Below are 13,975 nucleotides of genomic sequence, written 5' to 3' on the forward strand. Positions count from 1 at the left end.
TTTCTCTTCACTCACTTACTGCACCATTAGGGGAAGTTCCCATGAGAACTTTCTCAATCAAATGATGGTACATCTGAACAAACAGGTCCTCATTACTCTGTAGCATTTAGGACAAAGTCTACATTCAGTCATACCATCAGTTCTTTCTGCATTCAGGTATGGACATGACTCAGTGGCTCTGGAGGAGCACAGATCCAACATGCCTGCCCTGAAAAGTATCCCAAAGAAAATTAATATGAGACTTTCCTTTGTTTCTAGCTCAAAAGTTCGATCCTTCTCCAGCCAGACAATGAGGAAAAGTATCCGCTCTGTATTTCAACCCTGGACCACTTTTAAAGCTCAGATCATTTATTGAAGAAAATAATACCAAAAGCATTGAATGCCATCATGGCATTGGGTCACTCAACAAATATCATATACAAACACTGGTCAAGCAAAATAACATTTTACTTCATTACAATGCACATATCTGATATGCTCATCTAGGGCTTCCCACAGTGAGATGGGGAGAAACACATTGAGTAGCTTTATATTTTTTTTCTACATATGTGTTTGAGTGAGGGTAATCTATCCTTAGCTAAAATCAGAGTAGGAAGAGATCACAAGAGTTACCCAGTCCAACTCCCTACCATGCAGGGATACACAATCAAAGCACTCCTGACAGAAGGAGACTTCACCACACTCTGAGGCAGCAGATCCTACTGTCAAACAGTCCTAAATGTCAGGAAGTTGATGTTTAGGTGGAATCTCTTTTCCTTTACCTTGAATCCATTACTCCTTGTCCTAGTCTCTGGAACAGCAGAAAACAAGCTCTCTCTCTCTTCAGCATGACATACCTTCAAATATTTAAACATGGCTAGCATGTCAACCCTTAATCTTATCTCCTCAAGACTAAATATACCCAGTTGCCTAAGGGCATGGAATCCAGACCTTTTGCCATTTTGGTTGCCTTCCTCCGGACCCATTCCAGTTTGTCAATATTCTTTCTTGAATTGCAATGCCCAGAACTGAGCACAGTATTCAGGTGAGGTCTGATCAATGCAGAATAGGGTATTATTATGTCCCTCAATCTAAACCCTATACTCCTACTGATGCACTCCAGAATTGAATTGGCTTCCTTGGCTGCTGCATCACACTGCTGACTTATGTTGTTTGTGGTCTATTAAGACTCCCAGATCCCTTTCACATGTACTGTTGTCAAGCCAGGTGCTACCCATCCTGTATCTTTGCATTTCATTTTTTCTAAGTGTAGAATCTTACATTTATCTCTGTTGAAATTCATTTGTTTAGTTTTGGCTGAGCTCTCTAATCCGACCCTATCCTCTGGGGTATTAGCTATCCCTCCTAATTTGGTGTCATCTGCAAATTTGACTAGCATGCCCTCTATTCAATCATCAAAGTCATTGATAACAATATTGAATAGCAGTGAGCCCAGGACAGAATCCTGTGGCACTCCACTAGTCACTTCTCTCCAAGATGAAGATGAGCCATTGGTGGGCAGTGAGCACCCTTTGGGTTTGGTCAGTCAATCCATAACAGTAGCATTGTCTAGCCCACATTTAACTAGCTTGCTTGCAAGAATATCATGGGTCACCTTGTCAAAGGCCTTTCTAAAATTAAGGTATGCTATGTCCACAGAATTCCCTTCATTTACCAAGCTTGTCACTCTTAAAAAAGAGAGAGATAAGATTAGTCTGGCATGACTTGTTTTTGAGAAACCCAGGATGACTTTTAGTGATCACAATATTCCCTTCTAAGTGCTTACAGACTGTCTGTTTAATGAATGCACACTGATTAAGAGCAAGGCACGTTACTAATCAATCTATTTAAAAAATCTAGTGACAAACTAGAAGCCATTAACATAGATCAGGACATATCATTCCCTTCATGAAAATGGACAGCAGTGGCCAGAGTAGAGATGGCTGTACCCTGAGACAGGGGGAAATAATCACCTCAGGCATTGAACAATGGGTGCTTTTAGGTTCTGGGGAGCAGAGACAAAAAGATCTAACATATGAGGCACAACTGGGATGAACACCTTGTGTAAGACTCACGGAAAAAGAACTGAATATTCATTTCAGTGGAGTTGGCACAGAGGGATTGTATCCCCTGCTTATTAGAGCGAAAGAGGAGTGTCATTTGGTTTCTCCACTTCAGGCAACAAATAGGTCCAGCCATATTTATGATTTCTTTGTCTCTTTCCCCACTTTAAAGATTTATCAAACTTGTACTGACTCTGTGCCCACCTGCTGGAACCTTAGATTTGTAGGCAAGGATCTAAAATTACTCAAAATGGGCACTCACAGGCCCAGTTTTATCAAGGAACCAACAGTCAGAGTGTCAGATGTGGATCTGGGACGCCCACATTTGAATCCCTACTCTGCTGGGCGACCTTGAACAAGTCACACATTGACACCTTAATTTACCTCACAGGATGTTGGGAATTTAAAACGGAGGACAGGAGATGGATGTAACTTGTTACAGGTCCCTGCTGAGAAAAGGGCTGGTACCAATAAAGTCAGTAACAAATTTCAAGTCTCCTTTTGAGAAGGAGCACATAATTATGCCTCGATTTTGACATGGAAGGGGATGGTAATTACAGGACGAAACAACAGCAAGAAATCAGTAACAACAGGCCTAACCTGACAAGCCAGGAGGCGGTAATTTTGACAAGTTTCCTTGGAGCTGTGATCCCACCTCAGACTCAAAACAATCTTTCGACAATCACAGTGGAAGGTTTAAACTTTTTTTTGCTTCAGTAGGAAAAAAAACTTTGCCGCGGTGTTGCAATAGCAACCATCCTTTCCCCTTGAAACTCAGTTCCTCAGAGGCGGAACGCTGTCCCTTCATCCGATTCAGTTCATCGGTCAGTTTCCACCAACCACTTTGGGCTGATTTGCCAGGCAAGGTCAGTAGATTGTAGCAAGTCCATGGCGGTTGCAAAGTAGCACAAAAAGCAGCAGCCCGATCTCACCACTGGAAATACCAAGACCATTAATACAAGCAGCAGTGGGGAGTACACACTTCACAGCTCACGGTGAAGGGATACAGATCCTTACATCATAAGTACAGGAATCTGTACCCTGGGCCAAAAATCCAAATCAACCTTGTTCTTGGATTGGCTTTACTAACCAAATGAAGCAGGCAGGTTCAGACAATTGGTTTTTGCTCAATGAGCGATTGTTTCTTCACTGTAACTCCCTGGAGCAATGTCGGTGGAGCAAACATGTACGAAAGGGGATCAATTTGGCAATAAATGTTAGAGCTCATACTGTAAAGAAATCATGAAACCATTCCCCACTTAAGCCAGATGCTGAACTTTTGACTGGGGAATGGAAGAGGTTAAAGATTGGGGCTGTCTAAAAGGTGTTTTTGCTATGGCATGATTTGATAAGCCCTGTTTGGCATGGGCCTGGATCCCAGCAATTCTTGAGCTGCGCTTCTTGACTACCAGCCCTAGACACCGCACAGCAAAGGGGTTTTTTTTTAATCTAAGGGCCTTTCAGAAGTAGTAAATGGTGTGAGAAAGATAAAGAGTCAGCAACATTTTCAGTGCACCAGACCTCTTGGAACTATCTGAAAGAGCTATTCTGCTCTCAGGCAAACTTTTTTATGATCTGTGGAATATCTTCTTTCTTTTTTTTTTCCAGACTGACCTGCAGCCTGAGCAGGTGATGGCACAGAGTATCTTTAAGTATTCTACTTCTATCCTGGGCTATGATATTGGCAATAACCTATGGCATGAGGCTAACCAAAGGGATACTTTTATGGCTTGTCTAAAGTACTGCTTGACATCTGGAACCTTTTGGCCAACCTGATGCAACTCAGTTTGTGGTACAGGAAAAAAAGAGAGCCAGCGTGGTGTGTTGATTCCAGTAGCTGAGTAGGATTGTGAGCAAATTCCCCACAAATTCCCACTTTTACCATGGACGCTCACTAGGTGACCCTGGAACCATCGCCACCTCTCAACCTGGCCTACCATATAGGGTTGTTATTGAGAGAGAACAAAGGAAGAGTGAACAATGTTCTAAGCTGCTTTGAGTCCAAACTGGGGAGAAAAGCAAGACAGAAATAAGTGTCTTGGGTGACATTTTTGACTTGTTGTCTGTAGAGTGCTGCAGTATGAGGAAATGGCAGGACGCAATCTTACAGACCTATCTTCTGTGCGTTCTGTAACACAGGCAGAGTTTGAAAAGGGTGTGTGTGTGTGTGTGTGGCAGGGTCAGCCACATGCTCTCCACGGGATTCAAAAGGGTCTTTACATCCAGACATCGGGAGGAGGAGCTCATGGGAGGACCATCGTTCAGTGGTAGAGCATCTCCTTGGCACACAGAAGATCTCAGGGTCAATCATTTCCAACAGAAAGGGTCAGGCAGTAGGTGGTAGGACAGACCTCAACCTGAAGAACTGCTGTCATTCTGATTGGCAAGTTCATGCATGATAGTTGTGATACCAGCTGTGTGTGGTCAGGATTCCAGGTGAGGCATTGAGGGGACACAGTGATGGGGAATCTTACAATTCTCTGCTATTTCCAGTGTCCAGAAATTATGGTAAACATTACGGAAAAATGTAGGTAAGGATCCCAAGCTGATTTTTCTGCAATCCTCATGGCAGGCTGCCATTACAACTGGTTACAGTTTTCTCAATACCCTTGTGTTAAGCAGGCAATCACCACCCAGTCCTCTTGCTCGACTTTAGGCCTAAAAGGACAGTTGTACCTGAAATGAGTGAGCATTCCAGACAGACCCTTTTCCTCCACCAATTGAATGCTGAGTCAAAAGCTGCAACTTTAAACTGATTTGAATTATTTGCCAAAATTATTTGCCCTGGATCTGTCCGACTCCTGAGTTTATTCTCCAAACTGCCAAGTGGTTCTGAAAGCACTGGGGCCGTCACTGTTTGGAGGCGCAGCCACAAAAGAATGGGGTTGATGATGACAGCAGAAGAAGAGGAGATGGTGGCAGAAGTGGAATTGGCACCAGAAGTAGAAGAGGAGGTGGGGCTAGCAACCACGAGACCACCAAATGGCACATTCTAAATGTCAGTTAACAAACCTTTTCCTTGTAAAGTCTTATCCATTTACATCTTTCTGACCAAATGAAGTTTCGTTACAGCACTGATTACCACTTAGAGAGACACAGTGGCCACCTAGGGAGTCATTCCCATGTCTGAAAGCTGGCACAAATATTGCACTGGAATGGGTTAATATATACAGGAGTGGTGCTGATAGAGACCCACAAACTCAAGACTGAAAAGAGATCTCTAGTTTATATATCCAACTTGAAATGGGTTTCCTGCATTAAAATCTTTGAATATCACGTTCACCACTATTTGAGCTGTTTCAAGAATGTTTTGTGAGATGCTTCTGTACGTTGATTTAGACAATAAAGATCTCCTCATCCATGTAGATTATCAAACAGGTGAAATCTGAGATGTAGAAGAATAATTCTCCAAACAATCAACAGTGATAGCTGTTGCCTTTCTGTCCTGTTTATGAATGTCTGGAGGCACCTGTCCATTATATTATGGCAAGAAAACAGAGGGACAGCTACTTTACAGATTCCCCTGATATAGCAGAGTGACAAACATACAGGGATAAATAACTATAAATAAAATGTATTTTCCCACAGCACCTTTTTTCCTTCCCTTCCTAGACTTTGTAATCCAATTCGTAAACTGCATTAATGTATCATTTTCTTATATTTGGAAAGGGCTGCAGCCACAGCAAGGATTTTCTACCTAAAATAAGACCCATTTTGCCACACTTGCAAGATTAAAAAAAAAACTTATAATGTTTCGAATTCCATATGAGTTTTCTGATGATTGAAGAGTTTATCTTGCCTTATGAAGGTTTTTTGACACAAAGAGCATTCATATGGCTTTGATTCCACATGGGTCCTCAGATGCCTTACCAGCTTTTCTTTCTGGAAGAAGCTTTTCCCACACTCAGAGCACTCGAAAGGCTTTTCCCCTGTGTGGATTCTTTGATGCCGGATCAATTGGGCACTCTGGCAGAAATTTTTCCCACACTCCAGGCACCCATATGGCTTCTCCCCTGTGTGCATACGGAGATGAATGTCAAGGTATGACTTCCTGCTGAAGTTCTTCCCGCACTGGAGGCATTCATAAGGTTTCTCCCCTGTGTGCATTCTCTGGTGCCTGATCAGCTGTCCTCTCTGGCAGAAACTTTTCCCACACTGTGGGCAGGCATAGGGCTTCTCCCCTGTGTGGATTCTTTGGTGCCTGATCAGCTGGCCACTCTGACAAAAACTTTTCCCACACTCAGGGCATTCGTAAGGCTTCTCTCCTGTATGGATTCTCTGGTGGGTGACAAGGGATGACTTGTTGCTGAAGGTTTTTGCACAGTGAAGGCATGAATAGGGCTTCTCACCTGTGTGGATTCTTTGGTGGGTAATGAGATGGGACCTAGTGCTGAAGTGTTTCCCGCACTGGAGGCATTCATAGGGCCTTACCCCCAGGTGGATTCTCTGGTGTGCAAGCAGGTTCTCCCTCTGGCAGAAGCTCTTCCCGCACTCAAGACACTCGTAGGGCCTCTCTGCCGTATGTATCATTTGGTGTACGATAAGTCCCGACTGGTGTTCAAACGTCTGCCCGCATTTGCGGCACATGTGGCTTTCCTCCCCAGAGGGAACGATGGTCAGGTGATCCGCTGTGATGTTTTCCACTTTCTGGATAGATATGCCCCACATCTTTGCAGCTTGGTGCCACTGCTGCCTGTCGGACTCATATCTGTGATCACAAGGCTCTGCCTTCACCGAAACTTCCCCTTGGGATCCTCCCAAGAACATCCCCAGTGATCCTGCTGACTCAGAACAGTCCTGGTGAGTCATCCCCTCCTCATTCTCACTGGCTGTCCCATCACCTGTTGAGATGAGAGGGAAAAAAATGGACCAGGGTCATGTCATGTGACTGTGAGAAAGAGGAGAAGCAGCAGAACGAATTGTCGAGACACTGGAAGGCCTTCTCCTTTCAATCTGGACATTTTCTGCAGTTAGGTGCAGTCCAGGAGGGAGGAAAATGGACCCTAGAAAAGGGTCCTGTCCATAGCCTGTCCCAGTACCACCCTCTCAGAGGAGAAGAAAAAAAATCAGCTCATGGTCCACCCCTGCAGAGCTCCCCTGCACAACAGCGCTAACCTGGCTTGGGAGGGGACAGACCCCAGACCACCGGGACTTTTCTCAGAGACTATAATGTCTAATCCACCCATTTCCTGTGTTGTAATACTCATGTCTGTTTCTTTTGAACCTCTGTATCTCTCATAGTTCATAGATCAGTGACTGAGTGTCAGATTGGTATGCAGAAGGTCCCTGAAAAGAACCTTAGCCTAGGACTTTGGAGTGGCTGCTGGTCTCAGTAGGTTGTACTGACTTGGATGGGCCAAGGGTTTGGTTTGGCATAAGGCAACTTCTTGTGTGTTCAGCAGGCCTCAGCCTTTGTTTTAAAAGTTTTCCAAAGACAATGACCAATGTCACTACATTGTCCAGTCATCAGTGCCTTAGCCCTAGAGGCAGACCAGTTACCAAACTATTTTGAAAGGGAACAGAGGTGTTCCTTGGATCTCAGGGCATGAAGCTCTTCGTGCAATTTGAAATACTAGGCACCTATGTTGGTCTGCAATAGAAGAGCTAGACACAAGTCCAGTGGCACATTTGAGCCCAACAGGATTTTGGGGATATAAGCTTTCGAGAGTCAAAGCTTTTACGTGCTCTGATGAGCATGCCCTCAATTCCATCATCCAAGTCATTTATAAAAATATTGAATAGCACTGCGACCAGGACAGAACCCTGTGATACCCCAGACACTGTATCCAGGACCTTTCGCACAGACAGATTTGTGGAGGTTTATCAGTGGCCATGATGTCTAAAGGATCTTCCATATACACAGGCAGTCAACCCCTGAATCCCTGTGCCGAGAGACAATATCAGAAGAACACTTTGGGCCTCTGTACCCTCTTGTTGGCCTTGCAGAGTAACTGACTGACTACGCACAAAACATCAGCTGCACAATGGGGACAAATGTATGTTGCAGCAATATTTCTTGTAAAGACATATTTCCTCAAGCCCCACTTTCACTTTCTAGACTTCCCGCAGCAAGTGAGATCACACGAATTTAATTTTGCTTTGCTGTCAGAGTGGGGAGATTTTCTTGTAAGCACAGCTTTACCCTGGACTTCTTCCCTCCGACCATGGTCAGCCTGCCTAGCTTTACCCTTCCCACTCCTGGCATTGCCATCCATGCCTTCCCATTCACCCCCCTCCCCTTCCATGTTGCTGGCTCTTTCCTTCTTCTCTAAACATTCATATCAATGTATCAATATAACAGAGTTGGCTTTTGCAAGGAACAGCACAAGCAGGGTCTGCTTCTGGCTCCAGTCTACCTCCCCAGCTCTGCTTCTGCCCTCCCTGATGATTGAGAGGGCTTAAAAAAATTTTTTTTAGACAAGTCTCTTTTTAAAAAACAAGCCTCTCTTCCGCAGCAGCAGTGAGAGAGAGGCTGGGGGAGGGAAAGAGAGAGAGAGAGAAAGTGCTTGTGAAGAGGAAGGGGATAGGAATATCAGCTCTACAGTATTGGGACTACTGAGTGTTATGAGATCTGTGCCTTTAAGAGGGGCAGAGTTAAAAGAACCAGGAAACAGAGGCCTGCTGAGACAACCTGTGAGGAGTATGGGCTGCCTCCTCGCATGTAAACAGAGAAATGCTAGCCATCCACACTTCAGGCCCACCGCGCAGCTAAAAGGCCTAAGGTAAGTGTTCAATGAGTGATGGGCCGCTGGCTGGCTACTGTGTTGAGACAAGATGCTGGAGGAGATGGACTACTGGTTTGATCCAGCAGGGCTCTTATTAAAGAAGGATTTTTACCACTGAGGTCCCTCTGCAGAATGGGCCACTCACTCTCACAGTGCTGCAGAGCTGGCAAGGAAACATCTTCTTGAAATCTTCCAGGGAAAATCACCGATGATTCTTCTGACCTAAATATTTCTAGTTTCAGATCCTCCTCTTTGATATCACTCATAGTTGTATCATCTGTCAAAAGATAGAGAAAAAACCAGGACAACTGAAGGTTTCTCCTCTCCCACGAGTGGACAGTTCATGACTGTTATTAAATTGTATCATTGGAGAATGTGATATCATGTCTTGAAAGCAACAACACTCTGAATTTTCTCTCTCTAAAAAGTAATACAGATGTTTCTAATCTTCGTAGCCACAGAAAAAAGATTGAAAAAACAGCAGGGACAAATGGTTGGAAGAGAAGTGGGTATACTGTATATACTCGAGTATAAGCCGACCCGAATATAAGCCGAGGCACCTAATTTTACCATAAAAAACTGGGAAACTTATTGACTCGAGTACAAGCCTTCGAACTTGACTCAGTAGCAGCTAAAACCAGAAGATTTGGGAGCAAGATGAGATAGAGTTGCTTAACAGAGTTTGCATAAGGGATGAGCAGCTTTCCAGCACTCTAGGAACACAAATGAACCACTGGTTTCCTCCAAATGTAGAATAATTCTGGGATTCATAGCCATGCCAGCCTAACACACACACACACACACACACACACACACACACACACACACACACACAAACACACACACACACACACACACACTAGTTGTAATGCTATGCAGGCTGTCCTTACAGCTTGTTTTTACGGCTCTATGGTTAGAAAAAAAGCAGCAACATGCTTACCAGATCCCCACAGCAGCCCCAGCTCCGACCGCATCTTGGAATTACTGTATATACTCGAGTATAAGCCGAGGATGGTTTTTTCAGCATAAAAATGTGCTGAAAAAGTCGGCTCATACTCAAGTATATACAGGATATTGTAAGGGTACATAGCTTTATAATAGTAGCAAGACCATGTTGCATTGACTGCTGGGACATCTCAGGAGCCAACAGAGGAGATGAGCTCCTGGCCTCCCCCATGTAGGATGTCAAGGAACACCTTTCTTTGTAGATTTGCCTAGCCAATCAGATAGACATAATCTAGTAGCTGTGATATCAGTCAAGATGCTACATAAGCAAATTAAGCCAACTGAGAGTGAGGACAGAGCTTCCTGGATCACTCACATGGCTGATCCTGAGCTCATAGAATGACAATGGATGATGGTCCAATATTGCACAGTCAATCAGATTTGACTTTGTGTTTATGTCTCTGGGAATAAACAATGTTGCTCAATAAAAGCAATACTTCAGGAACAAACACTTTTGAAAACATCTGAAATAAATCACTGACAAATTGCCAAGATGCTGCACATACATGTGGGCATTTTGACAGATAAAATAGTTGTAGAAACGTTTTTCTTAAAAACAAATAGGTCGATTTATCATGGGCATGAAACCAAAACCCACCAGCCCTCAGAGAAGATTCCAGATGTCTCAAACTTGAATTAACCCACCTGCAATTTTTTCTGTTTCCTTGTAATCATGGATAAAGGCATCTTCTCCTCCTTCCAGCCAAGAGACAAGATCTGGTTTGGGAATCCAAAGTCCTTTATAGGAGGAAATGGAACACAACTAGATAATCCTGGCACTTTCAAATACAAAAGCAGGATAAAAATTGAAATCCAAATGCATGGGTCCATCTCGAATCCTGTCATCAGACATACACTGGGAGTTCACTGCTCAAAAATTTGATTCCTGGGCATACCAGGGCCAATTCAGCCCTGGAAAACACATGGGGAGGGAGTTTTAAGCTCCCTCTCCATATAGGACAGTGGTGATGAACCTATGGCACGGGTGCCAGAGGTGGCACTCAGAGCTCTCTCTGTGGGCACACACAAACAGAGTGCCCCCCCAACACATCTAGGCTGGCCTGGGCCGCTGGGCTCGATTATAAGCATTAAACCCAAGACCTAGTTTTGGGGAAGCAGTGTAGGTAACCTTATTAAGTGCTGTTAAACCCCACTGATTTTCATGTGAAGAACTAAAGCATGATCCTTTACCTGGAAGTAAGCTTGGTTGCTGGCAATGGGGCTTGCTTCTGAGTAAACCTTCCTAGGGTCGTGATTCACCCGTTGGAAGAGTTGCATGGTTGCTTCAAAGCAAAGCCACCGACTACCACCAAGCTTACTCCCGAGTAACACATGCCTCGGAGCCAACCGTTTTTCTAAACTAAAACCTTAGTATTCAGGTTAAATTGCCGTGTTGGCACTTTGCAATAAATAAGTGGGTTTTGGGTTGCAATTTGGGCACTCGGGCTCGAAAAGGTTCGCCATCACTGATATAGGATGAGGTGCAGATCCAAATCCGGCCCACATATGCCAAAGAATAAAATTTCAAGCATGGAATTTTAAAATCATGCCTGATCAGCAGGATTCTGGGCATACTGGGAAATGAGGTTGCCAGCCTGCAGGTGGTAGCGGGAGATCTACTATTACAACTGATTTGCAAGTGGCAGAGATCAGTTCCCTCGGAGAAAATGTCCTTTCCCTTCAACATCTACCAAGAAGGGAAGAGAGATCCTTACCCAGAGCAGCCACATCTTTGTAGTTCTCCATCATGACTTCCCTGTACAGAGCTCTCTGGCTCTGATCCAGCAGGGCCCATTCCTCCTCAAAGAAACAAACGGCCACCTCTTCAAAACTCACCTGGCCCTGAAAACAGAGAAAGTGTTACCTTCTCCTGGCTTGTCCAGGAATGACAGGAGAGCCCACCTTCTTCGCTAGTAATGCACTTGTTACTCAGGGTGTGATAGTGGTACAGCCATGTCATGAAGAATACAAGCAAGGAGGATTCCCTCCCCAACTGCCCTACTTTTACCCAGGTACAAATACACTGACGGAGAGGCCCTCAGGCAATGCTGCTGGAGCAGGCCAACAGCATCTGTAGCCCAGCACCCTGTTTCCAATGAAGACAGCCACGGGGAAACACAAAAGCAAGGCCAATGAGACGCTGGTTTGAATTTGTGATCAGAATCTAGCCAGGAGTTCTGCTTGCCATCATTTTTAAAAAAAATCTGATTCAGATCAGGAGTGCAGAGTGAGAGGACAGTTAAGATCCTACTCCAGCCCCTGGTCCATTTTCCTGATTGAAGGATTAAGTAAGGATTGCTGAAATGGGCGGAAACACTTTGAAGACCTTGTGCATTCAATGCCATCAAGCAGCTTCCGATTTACAGGCCCCTTCTGAACACGCAGAATAATGCACGTTCAATCCACTTTCACAATTGTTTGAAAGTGGATTTTGCTATTCCGAACAAATAAAATCCAGCTTCAAAGTGCATTGAAAGTGGATTGAAAGTGCATTATTCTGCATGTGCAGAAGGGGCCGTAGTGACCCTATTAATTAATGACCTACAGAACATCCTCTCATTAGCAGGCTTGCTCAGGTCTCACAAACTTAGGGCTTCTTTGTCTGACTCAGTCCATCTCGGGTCCTCAATCCATTTCATGTTCCTCTTTTCCAGCGTTCCCCCCATATCCCATACACTCACAAGTTTGTAATTTATAATTTACTAGCAGGGCCCAGCCACACGTTGCTGTGGCTTATTGTGGTGAAATGGAAAAGGAACAGTAGCAGCAAATCAATTGCAGAGGCCAGCAGTACGTGCTCATGCAAAAACGCAGCCTGACACTGTGCAATGTCATTGATGTGTGTGCCTGCATTCCTTGGGGGGGAATGGACAGGCACCCCTCCCACACATCTAGGCTGGCTGGGAGTAAGTTTGGTTGGTGGCAATGGGTGTCGCTTCTGAGGAAATCCTCTGAGGGGCGCGACGCAGCCATTCAAAGTATGTCACAGTTGCTGTACCGAGCTTACTCCTGAACATTCCCATAGAACTATGTGAACATCTAAAAACACTCTCGCCTGGCTGACTATAGTGGCTGGGAATTTTCAGAGGAATTGGCCCAGCAGTTACTGAGGTATATGGTCATCAACAAAAACACTGTTAGCTTTATATATATATAGATATATATTGGAATGTTCTAGTTATTATTTGTTAACAACAAACTTTAAGGCTGTGTTTTAAAATGTGTGTTGGCTTCCCTGAGCCCAGCTTTGGCCGGGGAGGGCAGGGCATTAAATTGAATAAAATAAATACATGAAGTTCAGTAAGCAGGAAGAAAGAGGAGGGGAGAATAATTTCATCTCCTTGGCCAATGGTCTTCAGACCTTTCCAGGCCCAGACTTCCACCTTTAATCCCAGGTAGATGTATAAGACCTACTGAGTTGCAAGCATGTGCCAAGAAGTCACGTGACACCATCTTCACACGACAAGAAGTCAGGGGAGACAGAATAGGAATTCACTGGTGTCAAGGCCAGGATTAGGGGGCAGCAGACCCGGGGAATTGGGGATCAGGAACCATTGTAAAGAACAAGCCAAAGGGGAAATGCTCACCATAACATAAATGCTCAACCTACTGTCCTGCCACTCCTTTAAGCATGCATGTCAGGAGAAGCAGGGGGTATAGGGTTACAAAAGCAGCAAAATCAAAAAGGCAGCCCTACAGTGCCGTATAATCCAACAGGTGGTGTACCATGGCCCACAGAATGGAGACCTCCGCCCTAGAACACTAAGGAAGCAGCACCGCCCCCCACAATCATCTAGTGACTTCCAAGTTCATCACAAGCCATTCTATGTCCCCTTAGCAGCCTCCCCTCTCTGCCTCTGCCCCATCCTTACCTGAGCTGGATCCAGAGCAGTGCAGAGAGGAGATGAAACAGAATCTAGTCTCAGGGGTGTTGTTCCACTGACTAACCAGGAGAGAAAGATGATAGAAACAGTTATGATAAAGTTAGTCCTTCTCTGAAAAGCGCCCCACCCCACCCCGCCCCGCAAATATATCACTAAGTCGATACAGAGATCAAGCTGACCCCAATGCAAGACACAGAAATAACACTCTTAATTTTTTCCCCAGACACCATGAAAAAACACACACAACTTTTTAGTAAACATTTACTTTGGGCTGCAAAAGAAGAGAGCAGCAGCAAGGACAGTGGGAAAATACAATGTT

General features: G+C 44.6%; 1 protein-coding gene across 1 annotated transcript in view; it reads right to left on the bottom strand.

The window, feature by feature from the left end:
• Positions 1 to 1,659: 1,659 nt before the first annotated feature.
• Positions 1,660 to 13,975, bottom strand: part of LOC125429873 (zinc finger protein 84-like) — a 35,157-nt gene continuing 22,841 nt past the window's right edge. Inside the window, exons 7-11 of the mRNA XM_048491414.1 lie at positions 13,645 to 13,715; positions 11,488 to 11,614; positions 10,418 to 10,510; positions 8,880 to 9,044; positions 1,660 to 6,883 (exon numbers count right to left, since the gene is read on the bottom strand). Of these exons, the coding sequence (XP_048347371.1) occupies positions 5,787 to 6,883; positions 8,880 to 9,044; positions 10,418 to 10,510; positions 11,488 to 11,614; positions 13,645 to 13,715 (1,553 nt within the window). The 3' untranslated portion in view covers positions 1,660 to 5,786. The remainder of the gene's footprint in view (positions 6,884 to 8,879; positions 9,045 to 10,417; positions 10,511 to 11,487; positions 11,615 to 13,644; positions 13,716 to 13,975) is intronic.

This window comes from Sphaerodactylus townsendi, linkage group LG03 (genome assembly GCF_021028975.2).
Source record: "Sphaerodactylus townsendi isolate TG3544 linkage group LG03, MPM_Stown_v2.3, whole genome shotgun sequence".
NCBI classification, from domain to species: Eukaryota; Metazoa; Chordata; class Lepidosauria; order Squamata; family Sphaerodactylidae; genus Sphaerodactylus; species Sphaerodactylus townsendi.